Source organism: Ylistrum balloti, unplaced genomic scaffold (genome assembly GCF_031769215.1).
Source record: "Ylistrum balloti isolate Yb309-2 unplaced genomic scaffold, AGI_CSIRO_Ybal_v1 Utg370344, whole genome shotgun sequence".
Lineage (NCBI taxonomy): Eukaryota > Metazoa > Mollusca > Bivalvia > Pectinida > Pectinidae > Ylistrum > Ylistrum balloti.
Genome location: NW_026782247.1, coordinates 1,132,073 through 1,145,705, shown reverse-complemented (window position 1 = coordinate 1,145,705; position 13,633 = coordinate 1,132,073). Strand labels below are relative to the sequence as shown.

Sequence of the window (13,633 nt, the reverse complement as noted above, 5' to 3'; positions counted from 1 at the left end):
TTTTCATCTTCCGAATTTGGCGGTCTGAGGACTCGAGCCGTGTGTGTTGTAGTTTGTCTTAGCTCCTTATACTTATATACACATCTACATGTACAACCTAAAATTTGCCTTTAGTGAGCCCCAGTTGTTCTTATGTAAAGCCGTAGTGTGCAACGAGAGTGAAATTGATTCTGAAGACTCGTAAAAACAACCGTGAGAATAACTTTCATCAAGTGATAAGTCTGGACACCACTGTAATCTGACACCGGTATCGTCGGGATGACATGACCCCTGGTGTGATAGAAATCAATAATTGATGTTATAATGATCGCTTTAACCAGAGCAATCGATCTATTACATAACCATTTAGAGACGTATAGGATTAAAACAGATTTATAAATCGACATCTGTACACATTGTATTCTTATGTAAAGGATTCATAAAAGAAATTTGGCGATATTGTCTTTTCTAGTCATCGTCTGCCTTAGCTTCAAACACATAGTTATGTATACATGGCGATAAATATTATAAAAAGAAAACGTAATTTCAACAGAGACTGAAAAAACTTGTCTAATCGGAGTAATTTATAAGACAATAACCATAATGATTATATTGTACATGTGTTTATCTTTATTTAAGTCATGATCTAAAACTGGTTTTATGTATCCTTCATGTTGTAATCGCCATCAAAAATATCCACGTGTTTTTGGACGCGTCAGTTACTATTTGTCCTAAATTGACATAACTGACAGAAATTATGCAAAATCAATTACTGTCTTGATATGGCAGTTATAACGCTATAAATGCCATATCGTTACAATACATGTTACTAATTTTTGGGTCTTTCATTTAACTAAACAAGCTGTGATTTCTATGTGTCGTTCCAGGTATTTTGTTTGCTTGTTTGATGTATTGACGATAGAGTAAACAGAGATGTCATATTCATCTGCAATAGAAAAACTATCCTTGTATTACACTCATATGTTTGTGGCACTAAACGGCAATGGTAGTGACAGAATACTGGTACCCGAACGCCCTATGTGTCCTCATCATGTAAACAAATGACGTTGACATGACGTAATCGCGTTGTCATGGCGATCAATAATTCAGACGAATAATTGTATAAAAAGCCTAGTCAGCTTGATCAAATTCAACTGCACTGAACATGATTAAACTATGTATATTTCAGAATATTTATTCAATTATGCATTTATAAAACTTTAGTTTGTTTCTACGTAATAAATTTAATTGTTTACTTAAAGCAACCAAAACACGTGTAAAAATCACATAAACTATACGTATGGTATATAACCATTGACGCAGAATACTTTAAATACAACAGAACTTAGTACTGGTATGTGGTAAGCTACTGATCCGTGTGATACGGAGGAGCACTTTTTGTAACAAACAGCTGCTGTCTATTTCTAATTCCTAGTGGGACGAAACAGCTGTATGATTCAGTTTAATTCATTGTTTGGCTCTGCTGTATCTTACGCTAAATTTGCATCTTTTGGGTATTCTTTGAGATAGCAGGTACTTGAAGTTCTTATAAAATTATCTGATATATGAAAATAACAAAACTTATCTAATTATGATGCTAGTCCACCTTCCCATCTAGATTTTGACTTTTTATTTGATTACTTTGGATTTTCCCCCGTCGCCACCTAGGCTTAAAAATGTTTGATGTAGCATTACTGACGAGTCATACAAGGACGAAACAGCAGTATGATTTAGCATCACTGACGAGTCCTAGAAGGACGAAACAGCTGTATGATTTAGCATCACTGACGAGTCCTAGAAGGACGAAACAGCTGTATGATGTAGCATCACTGACGAGTCCTAGAGGGACGAAACAGCTGTATGATTTAGCATCACTGACGAGTCCTAGAAGGACGAAACAGCAGTATGATTTAGCATCACTGACGAGTCCTAGAAGGACGAAACAGCAGTATGATCTAGCATCACTGACGAGTCCTATAAGGACGAAACAGCTGTATGATGTAGCATCACAGCCTGTAAACAGCTGATGATGTAGCATCACTGACGAGTCCTAGAAGGACGAAACAGCTGTATGATGTAGCATCACTGACGATCCTAGCAGCTGTATGATGTAGCATCACTGACGAGTCCTAGAAGGACGAAACATCTGTATGATGTAGCATCACTGACGAGTCCTAGAAGGACGAAACAGCAGTATGATTTAGCATCACTGACGAGTCCTAGAAGGACGAAACAGCAGTATGATTTAGCATCACTGACGAGTCCTATAAGGACGAAACAGCTGTATGATGTAGCATTACTGACGAGTCCTAGAAGGATGAAACAGCTGTATGATGTAGCATCACTGACGAGTCCTAGAGGGACGAAACAGCTGTATGATGTAGCATCACTGACGAGTCCTAGAAGGATGAAACAGCTGTATGATGTAGCATCACTGACGAGTCCTAGAAGGACGAAACATCTGTATGATGTAGCATCACTGACGAGGCCTAGAAGGACGAAACATCTGTATGATGTAGCATCACTGACGAGTCCTAGAAGGACGAAACAGCTGTTTGATATAGCATCACTGAGGAGCCCTAGAAGGACGAAACAGTTGTACGATGTAGTATCACTGACGAATCCTAGAAGGATGAAACAGCTGTATGATGTAGCGTCACTGACGAGTCCTAGAAGGATGAAACAACTGTATGATGTAGACGAATTCATCATTTGTCTCTGCTGTATTTGGCCCTCATTTACCGAACTTACCCTACACAACAGGATTGCTAACTTATTAACCAGTCTTTGTAGGCATGGAATAACTTGCTACATTCAAGGACCCAAAACAACTTTCAAGGTTTGAAACCTTTGCTACGTTATATATTGATTTAGTGCACCACCTTTTGTATTCCCGTTTTTATCAAAACGTCCCGAGTTTTTTTCTGTCTGCTCTTTTTGACCTTTGCTTTTCACTCTTGATGTCGATCTTGGCACCCGTCTCTCTATGAATCTGCCCGCTTTCGACGATGTTTCACTCCGCAAAAACAAAACAAAAGCAAAATTAAAATAAAGCTTCTCGGAAGTAAGGAAAGAGAGACAGCAGACCTACCAGGGCGATGTTTTGTTCTAATATACTGCGTTGATTCTTTAAAGAAAAAAAATGAGGTTACTCTATGTACAACGCTTTATTATCAACACCGAGCAAAACTTAGAGATATAATTGTTCTCTCTGTGTGGTGATTAAGGTATCAAAGATAAGACGTATACTTAATAAACAAATAAAGATTTACATTTCAAAGCAGAAGAAATGTCAGTGAATGTAATGATGCTGCTGTTATTTTTTAATAATTTTGAAGGGGCGCGGGGGTGGGGGGTGGGGGTAGGGGAGTTCTGAATTTGCATTTTAATGTTCAGAATCAATTTACTGGAGTAGTTTAAGTTTTGTAATTGTTATTGTGAATCCTCTTGTTTAAGTGTTCCGAAATCCCCTGTGTATAAAATCAAAATGTATTTAAACGACTTTCACTAAAATCGCTAAGATCCACAAAACAACAAGTCAATTAATACAAGGCGGAAACAGTAATGTGATAAGCTCTGCCTATCACAGCATTAACACTAAATGTCACTTCTCCGAGCTGTTTGTTTTAAACGTGAGTTCAGAGACAGTTTTCATAAAACAAAAGACGCCTTAAACAGGATAATGAAAACATTCTGAAATCTGTCGGGTAATGATGAAAGTAGACTGTGTCTGAATAAAACTTAACGATACTACGTCTGATCAAGACTAAAAGCGACCACATCTGATAAATACTAAAAGTGACTACATCTGATTAAGACAAAACCCGACTACATCTGATTAAGACAAAACCCGACTACATCTGATTAAGACAAAACCCGACTACATCTGATTAAGACAAAACCCGACTACATCTTATTAAGACAAAACCCGACTACATCTGATTAAGACAAAACCCGACTACATCTGATTAAGACAAAACCCGACTACATCTGATTAAGACAAAACCCGACTACATCTTATTAAGACAAAACCCGACTACATCTTATTAAGACAAAACCCGACTACATCTGATTAAGACAAAACCCGACTACATCTGATTCAGACTAAAAGTGACTACATCTGATAAAAACTTAAGGTTACTGCGCTTGATATATACTTAAGATGACTTTGATAAAGACTACAGACGACTGCGTCTGGTAGAGACTTAAGTCGACGCTCTTTTATAAAGAAAAATATCTTACCAGTCTATTAGAGTCTGAAGTCGACTCCATAGGACTAAGACAGATGTTAACTCCGTATGATAAAGGCTTAAGTCGACTCCGTATGATAAAGACTAAAGTCGACTCCGTATGATGAAGACTTAAGTCGACTCCGTATGATAGAGACTAAAGTCGACTCCGTATGATGAAGACTAAAGTCGACTCCGTATGATAAAGACTAAAGTCGACTCCGTATGAAAAAGACTGAAGTCGACTCCGTATGATAAAGGCTAAAGTCGACTCCGTATGATAAAGACAGAAGTCGACTCCGTATGATAAAGACTAAAGTCGACTCCGTATGATATAGACAGAAGTCGAATCCGTATGATGAAGACTAAAGTCGACTCCGTATGATAAAGACTAAAGTCGACTCCGTATGATAAAGACTAAAGTCGACTCCGTATGATAAAGACTAAAGTCGACTCCGTATGATGAAGACTAAAGTCGACTCTGTATGATAACGACTAAAGTCGACTCCGTATGATAAAGACAGAAGTCGACTCCGTATGATAAAGACAGAAGTCGAATCCGTATGATGAAGACTAAAGTCGAGTGCGTATGATAAAGACTGAAGTCGACTCCGTATGATAAAGACAGAAGTCGACTCCGTATGATAAAGACTAAAGTCGACTCTGTATGATAACGACTAAAGTCGACTCCGTATGATAAAGAATGAAATCGACTCCGTATGATGAAGTCTAAAGTCGACTCCGTATGATAGAGGCTAAAGTCGACTCCGTATGATGAAGTCTAAAGTCGAGTGCGTATGATAAAGACTAAAGTCGACTCCGTATGATAAAGACTAAAGTCGACTCCGTATGATAAAATATAAAGTCGACTCCGTATGATAAAGACTGAAGTCGACTCCGCGTGATAGAGACTAAAGTCGACTCTGTACCAATCTAATCTATTCCCGTGGTCCAATCACAACAAACACAGACATAAAATTGAATCATGCACGTTGAAGTCTAACGAGAAATATTTTAAATGTCAGGAAGGAATTGATAAAATTTAATTTGCTCAATCGACTTAATGCAGTTTCCAGAAAAAACATATTAAATGCCGCCTAAAGCTCTGAATATGATACTTAACCACAGCGGTTACTGTTTTACTTTAACACATTCCCGTGGACGCCATTTCTCGTTACGGAGAACGTTATCATTCAGCTTTACATGAGTATGTTTATGAGACAGATTCACAAAAGTTAGGTGGTAAATATTATACTTATTTAACGTGAGTCACCCAACTGATGATAATATCTCGTCCGTTATATGTAGATAGATTCCAGGTTATTACCAACATTTAAAACGATAACGGTGTTTATGAGGTCGATTTGGTTCGTTCTGAACTTTAATAATGCCGAGTATTAGAATCAGCAATATAATTGAGATTTCACGTTCCATTTAATAAATTGAAATTAAATTTCTATGGCAATATACTGAACATTTAAAGTAATTTAAAGTAGACTGGTGCGTTTATTTTTAACGAATTCAAACAGAATTCTGGATTATATTACACATACAGTGTAAAGGTATACACAAGGAGCTTAGCTCTCCCTCCCTTCCGGTCACGGTATATGTTTCTCAGAAAGCCAGGTCTGTGCTGTGTGTCGGCCCGACACTCTACTCTAATTGGACTCGACGGCATGCGACGGACCTTCCTTATGTTGTTTAGTCATGTACTGCAAGGAGACCCTGTCACAGAATGACTCTTGATGTTCATGGGGCGTACACACAGCAAAACAAAAAATATTACAGTGCAATATGAACAATCACATTTTTTTCGAACTGTAAAGGGCGATAATATTTTAAGTTAATAAATATCTGATAGAAGTTTATTAAAACTTTGTCGGCATTTATACCCGTTCTGAAATTGCAGTATAAACTCTGTTTGTATACATGAATGTATAATACCAACATATATACTTTTTTTTTCTATTTTCAGTACAATGCACCGATTCTACCAGACATCCATCGATATCTATTTTTAGTGAAGATATCAATGAAAAATTAAGTATAAAATTTCCTGCCGTTAATTAAATAAATATTGAAACCCATGTCACATCTATATATAATTGTTTGTATAACTTACTGTGACATATGTTTATATGTTGTAGGTTATACGTGTGAACCAGTCATTCTGAAAAAAGTGGGCGGAACGACACTAACACGATTTTCTGTGGACATCAGAAGGACATTCATCCTTAATGTTTACAGCCACGCCCATCACCTTTACCTTTAAATCTAACTCGGGGTCATGACCTCTACAAACTCTACAAAAGAATTGGTGATCGTGACATATTACCCACAATTCCTGGAGCTATTTCAAAAGTCAGCGGGGGATTTTGTTTGACGGAAAAGCGGAGAAACCTTCCAGTGTGATCTGAAAGTTTGTGAATAAAGGGAGAAAAGAAGTGAAAACATTTAATGATAAAGTTTTGATATTGACTTTGTATCTTATGGAATAACGTAATGAAAGTCCACGCTTACATGACAAAACACGGTCGTTCTCAATTCAATGCAATTTTTGCACTGTGAAATTTCCTATTCGACTGAAATACGTTTTGAAAAATATCAGTGTTGTATTTGGAATAAGTGGTCAATGACAACGAGAAATTGAGAAATATATTGATTTATACAAGAAGGTAAGGAATACCAAACATTTAAGTTAATGAAGTGTAAAGCAGGAATTTGTACATGTGCGAAATTCCTGGCGTCAGTTAATTACATTCTCGCTGATTTTGATACCATTTGCTGAATCACTTTGTCAGTAGTGTTCCAGTTTTTAGGATTCATAATCTGCACAAAACGTTCGATTTGCCTAACAATATAAAAATGGCTGACATGAAATTCTGTTACAAACAATAGCGCGAATTAATGCGACCACGACTCCGAAAAAACTCATTATCGACGTTCATACTTGTATACGCACGAAGTAGAGTGTCAGTCATAGTGCGCTTTATATTAAATATTTAAATAAAACATATATATTTACCGCAATATATATATATATATGTGTGTGTGTGTGTATGTGTGTGTGTGTATGTGTGTGAGTACAAATAATGAGTCTTACGGAATTTTAAAAAAGTGACATCTGTTTATAAAGAAAACATAATAATAACATCAAACGCCCATGAAAGTTGTAATAATGTGTTAACTAAACTCAAATTAAGCGATATAAACATCTGTCACGTGTTCAAAGTTTCCAAAATTTCATGGCGACTGTTGAATAAGGTTTTATTGACTCGCTGTTCATGCGTGTTTATTGACAGCTGTCAGTGACAATTCTTCAACATAACTGCGATGTGTTCGAGGATTACTGTCCATCTTCAGTGTAACGGGTGCTCGTGTCATATAATCTCTTTGATAGACATTCGTTGAGCTGACGTGACACATGCACGTGGTCACGTGATCCATATTGTCTGTCGTTAACGCAGAGCGTTTAGTACTAATCACCTGATGTTAGCTGAATGGAGTGTACTTTGGATGAATTGGCTTTACTCATCAAATTTATTGGAATAGAAATATAAACCTTTTTGTTAATTGAATTATAATCAACAAGTACATTTTGGATGAATTCTATGATACTTTGATTCATTTCGTTCCCTTTCTAAATTCCATCGGAGCTTGTTTCGGTATCACAGACTGTCCCATTGTGTCTGGAAACTTATTTCAAAACCGTCGATTCGACATGAAATTATTCTCTTCGGGAATTTAAATTGTCACCTAAACAGGATTGCGATAATTGATATTTCTTCATTTGAATTTGGAAATATTTCTTGAATTTGTGATAATATCATCAGCGGATATCATGTTTAATCCGCAAATAATTTGACCAAGAATTGTGTTCCTGGCGGATTTTTAAACTACAGTGTATCCGTGTTAACGCATGTGTCCAAGGATTACCATGGATCAAACGTGGATTATCTGGTTCACCTGCCTGTGTTTGTTCTTTGGAATCGGATATAGCGTCGAAGACGACGATTCCACCATTTCTATAGCAACGCTGGTGCCTTCGGACCCAAGACGTCTGTTTTCTAAAGAACGTGTAGCACCCGCTATGAGTATTGCTGTTGAAAAAGTGAAGGATATGCAACTGCTACCAAATAGAAATTTATCCATCAAATTTGCTGATTCCAACTGTAACGTTGCGGATGGTATCAATGAAGCCATTAATTATTACGTCAGAAAAGAAGTTGACGTATTTTTTGGCCCGTGTTGTGATTACGCTGCTGCCCCCGTTGCTAGGCAAATACGCTATTGGAATATCGCCATGGTAACACCTGGCGCTATGGCGCGTGATTTTACAGTTGCTAAGAAGATTATGTTTAACTTAATGACCCGTGTTGGTCCGAATTTTAGTTCTCTTGTGAATTTCTTAGTAGAAATTTTACTGGTCTTTGAGTGGAAGAAAGTGTTGTTGCTCTATGACCCCGAAGGTCAGAAGAATATTTTTGACCGATATTGTCACATTGCTGCCGATGGAATGCATTACGGGTTCAAAGTTCAACAGGAAATTCCTAATTTGGAACAGAACTATTTTAAGTTCGATGACATCGATGATATATTGTCTGGATTCCAGGCACATGTTGGGACTGAAAATGCAGGTAAGTGCGCATGTTCTTGTTTCTTTGTTGTGTTTTAACGTGTATCATGTATTTCTTCATTTCAGATAACCATTTCCTGTTGACACTGATATCAAATGTGGTGCAGATGATAAATACAATATACTTTCAGTTTTCAGCGATTCAAGTGAAATGCCATAATCATCACTTGAACTAAACTGAAATCTCGTTATGATCACGTAGAATGACGTTGATAAGAACATTGCAGTTCTCTACCTTAATGACAGAATATAACATTGATTCACTGATAAATGCTCTTTATTACTGTAAATAGGACATTTTTTTATATCATTTACAATAGAATAATTGTAATTAACAATTGACAGACACTGTGACTTATCCTATAAATAAACATGTCCTGTTATAGTTGTTTGTCAATATCGTGCAGCTGTTACATTTCTGTGTTGTCACTGGAAACAAGCAAAGTTGTAAACTCCGGCCTGTCAACTTCCCGACTGTCCAAGCTTTCAAATATGTCGTTATCAGCCGGTTTCCCTGTCAATCATTCACCCTCCCACTTGCATATGTTCTCAATGATATTTCGGATATTTTAAACTGGAATATGAACGAAGAATCGGTTTAAAATACAGCAAATCTCGTTATCTCGAATTCATATAACTCGGAGTTCCCGTTTAATTCGAAGTATTCCATCTATCCCGTACAAATTTCACTCTAAACAATTGAATTTACTTGGATAACTCGAGGTTTTCCCTGCCGACTTCTAGACGAATTCGACTGTGTGTATACTGCGCTGTTTATGTGAAAGTAAACGAGATATTATGAAAGAATGTCTGCATTTTCTTTAAAAAAATGTTTTTCGTCTTTGTATATATATTTTCTATTCATGCCTGTAAAAGACCAAAATACCGGACGGAGACTTAAGCTTATTGTATCCACGACTAGGGGTTATATTTAATGGTGTGAGTTGTCTTTCGCTACTATGATGCTGTAGACGTCTCAGACAAACTACGATGTATATGTAAGCTTAACTTTTCATATTTGGCAACCAAAAATGTGATTTATACGTTTTATTGGAAAGTTTACTTTATCCCTGTGAAGTGCATCACTAAGTTCTTAGATGTACCTTTGTACTCTGTAGAATACACACGTGTAAAGGTATGTAGGTAAATCACATACCGTAAACAACTTGTATTTCGCGTGGGATTTATTTTCGCGTAAATACGCAAGGAACCGCAATCACAAATTCAAATTCTTCACGAAAATTCATTCGAAAATAATTGTGGATATCAATCATGTATGTTCTGTCACTGATATCAGAGTCTTGAAGAATTCTTGTCTTCAAAAGGCCATCATTTGCAAATTCGAATTCCTTTTTAATTCACCGTTCGCGAAAACATGCATTCGTTAATATGTATTTATAGGTCAGTTCGCGAAATGAAGTATTCGCGCAATCAAAGTGATTTACGGTATGTGAATCAACCTCGAAAAGTACAAAGTGATGGTATGTTGACATATCGTAGTAATGTGTTTTCGTTTATGTTAAAATGTTTCAGACATAGATTCAAAAATAATCAGGCTACCATTTTATGTGCAGAAATCTTTAAATTACTGAATTAATTGTACCCATAATTCACCAGTCACATTTTAAGCAGTATAAACCTGATGTGAGTTGGATAATTTTATTTCCATTTTTCGACATATTGGTAAGAATTTTGAATCAAATTTTACAAATATAAAAAAGAGTTAACCAAAGGGAGACGACTTTGCCACTATTTCTTTGAAAACTTTGTCTTTAACAGGTATAAAATATCACCGGCGCCGTTGTTGGATTAAACAAGCGTCAACATGTTTGAGCTTTAAAATAAATAAACATGGAAATGTGATCTGTGGAGATAGTTTGCACCTTCTGATATCGAGCTGTGTAACATCACACTACAAAACACATATTGCTTTTAAAAGAAGATTTTAAAATGATATAAAGCTGGCGTCAATGCACGTTTTCTATCAAACACACGATGCACATGATTCAAGCGATATCGCCATACATATGTACTCTTCCACGTGATTGAAGCTTATGTTAATAACATAGAAGTATGTACATTTTTAACTACCATACTAAATCCATGGTTGAAATCGATAACAAATTCAATTTCTATTCTGTATGAATTTAATCTGTAACATATTTTCTTAAATGTTCAACGATTAAAAGATTTTTTTTCTTTTTTATCCTCAAAATGAATATTGCCATTTAATTTCCATTTAATCTTCAGTTTGAATTAAGATTCTGTTGTCAGCTCGGTATTTGCATTGTAGTAGGATATTTAAAATTCATACTTATATTTTTTTATACAACTTTTAAACATAAATAAAATCCCTTACCTTTCACATGATCTAATTGTTGTCGACATATACATGTATTCTGTACGTATTGCGCGTCTCTCCGCTTTAGGCCGGACACAAATGTTGTTCATATTGTAGCGCGAAGATGAAAAAAAAATGATTGCGTCTATGTATTTGAGTTTTGTCAGTTTAGAACTTTTGTGAAGCGGAAGTCCCGTCTGTGTTGTCGGAACATGTAGAGCATGACCATAGATAAGCAGTAGACTTACAAGAAATGTACATTATACATTTAACTAATTGATATATATGGTTAACTGCACACGAAACTACAAACATTGTAGCATTGTGTTTGTCTGGTCTAGAGAAAAATCGTTACATCGCCAGCCTAACAGAATTTCTGGTAAAAGACTTCAATTTAAATATATGTAAGAACAGGGAAACACAGATTACTGTTGAGTGTTCCGACAGAAATCTAACCCGGCCCTGTAACGTGGTCCATTGTTGTTGTACATCACTGCCAATTGAGAGACAGTGACCGTGTTTAACTTTGTATACGTCCCATACAGTCCCTGCTTTCACAAATAAACCTAATATTTCTTAAATGTTTTATTTACTGTGGTGGTTTTATTTAAAATTTTCTCAGCAATCTTGTTTTGTAATTAAATAATACATGTTTATAGTATAATAAAATAAAGGATACACACAGATAAATCAATCATTTAATTGCTAATATTATTGACAAAGGAGAGAGACGTAGTACTAAATGACCTTTAGACATAAGATATACGGAAGATGGAAGTGCACCGTCCGGCACAAACGGTCTATAATTCTTATTTTATTTGTTTTGTTGTATTCCAGCGAACGATGTACCATCCTTATTGATGTATAGACAAGAATATGCACTCAATATTTGGTAACATATCAGCTTATATTTGCACTATAAATATTGTAAGGGTATTTCTGAACGTATACCTCCATTAAGAATCATTTGGATCATTTTGCAGTAGTCTTTCTGTGACCCGATACCATCTCTACAAATTAGAAAAAAAAGTAGTATTGGTCTGTTTTAGTGTATCGCGGATTTGATACAACACTGGAAAGTGTCTGTGTGTTTGCCATACGCCGTATAACTCAATAAGGCTTTACGCCTGGCTTAAAAAAACACATTGATCGAAAAACGCGGGAAAATGTACGAGGCCCGTTTACTTAATTTTCAAAAATTTGCACGAAATTCATGATGTCTGTGAAACAAACATCGATCATATTAACGTGTTAGATAAAACAGGAGAGGGTTAGATCGACGTGTTTAGTAAAGAAATTTCTGTTTCGGATTGAAAAAAAAATATCTCCAAGAGAGTGGCTCTTTATATTTAAATGTGCACATGTAGGCAAATCCTTGTACCGGCCTAACATGGCAATGATCGACTTCCGGAATCCCCAGCTGGGTCGCGGCGGAGGGAATTTGATTAAGACAGGTGCGTGCTGTTTATGATTATCGGCTTGAAATGCCAGCTGAAGTGACTCTTTCTATAAGAACTGACAATTTCGAATTTTAAGAGGAAATAGGGTGTAATAGAAATGTATAAACATCAATTCGGAATATTGTTACCAAATGTTATATGTAGGGTAGGAAATCGTGCTTTTGACGTTCAATTCTACAAACTATATACAATGTCTTTCTTGTGTAATAGGAAAGAGTGATAAAAACATCCTACCGCCATCAAGGTTCGAATTTACGATCCTCCGGCTTCTAGACACTGCACTCTTCGAATAAAGGGAAATTCCGTCTGTGACATGAATTCTTAACATCTACACCACTTCCTTGTTTCCATGTCTTTGCAATCAAAGACAACAACTTTCGTTAGTTTAGTTTTTTTTCTTGTTTTTTCCCCCCAGAGTTATTATATTCTGCAAATACTGGTTATATTCACATACAAATAATATAACCAATAGTGATAACAAGTACACGTTTTCAATCATTGCATTATGATAATAGCCGACAAAATTAAAGCTATTCCAAATCCCTTAATTCCCTTAACAATTTTGTCTTCTTTACGCCCCACTCGACAACATCTCGCTTATGGCCTTGGTGATGATGGGTTCTGTCAAATGACTACTGAGACAAAATAACGCCTAAAAATCGCTATCTTCTTCCCTCTGATTAACGGCCAGATTTCAATGGATCAGCGATAAACTCTGGTAAGCCTGTTCTCAGTATAAGTTGTCTGGATGAGGTGTCATACCACTATTTTATGACATTAAGTGATTTATAGGGGATATGATATTAAGCGATAAATAGGGGTTATGATATTAAGCGATAAATAGGGGTTATGATATTAAGCGATAAATAGGGTTTTGCTATACAGCGATAAATATTGGTTATGATAGTAAGCGATTAATAGGGGTTATGATATTAAGCGATAAATAGTGGTTTTGCTATAAAGCGATAAATAGGGGTTATGATAGTAA

General features: G+C 36.1%; 1 protein-coding gene across 1 annotated transcript; it reads left to right on the top strand.

The window, feature by feature from the left end:
* The first annotated feature begins 8,145 nt into the window (after positions 1-8,145).
* On the top strand, positions 8,146-9,004 carry LOC132553661 (atrial natriuretic peptide receptor 3-like). The gene is made up of 2 exons (XM_060217920.1): positions 8,146-8,845; positions 8,976-9,004. The coding sequence occupies exons 1-2, from the start codon at positions 8,146-8,148 to the stop codon at positions 9,002-9,004; spliced, it is 729 nt and encodes a 242-aa protein (XP_060073903.1).
* Positions 9,005-13,633: the final 4,629 nt, after the last annotated feature.

Coding starts and splice junctions, on each gene's coding strand:
- LOC132553661 (XM_060217920.1), top strand. CDS start 8,146: ATGGATCAAACGTGGATTATCTGGTTCACCTGCCTGTGTTTGTTCTTT. Junction 8,846..8,975: donor TGTTGGGACTGAAAATGCAG/GTAAGTGCGCAT, acceptor ATATACTTTCAG/TTTTCAGCGATTCAAGTGAA.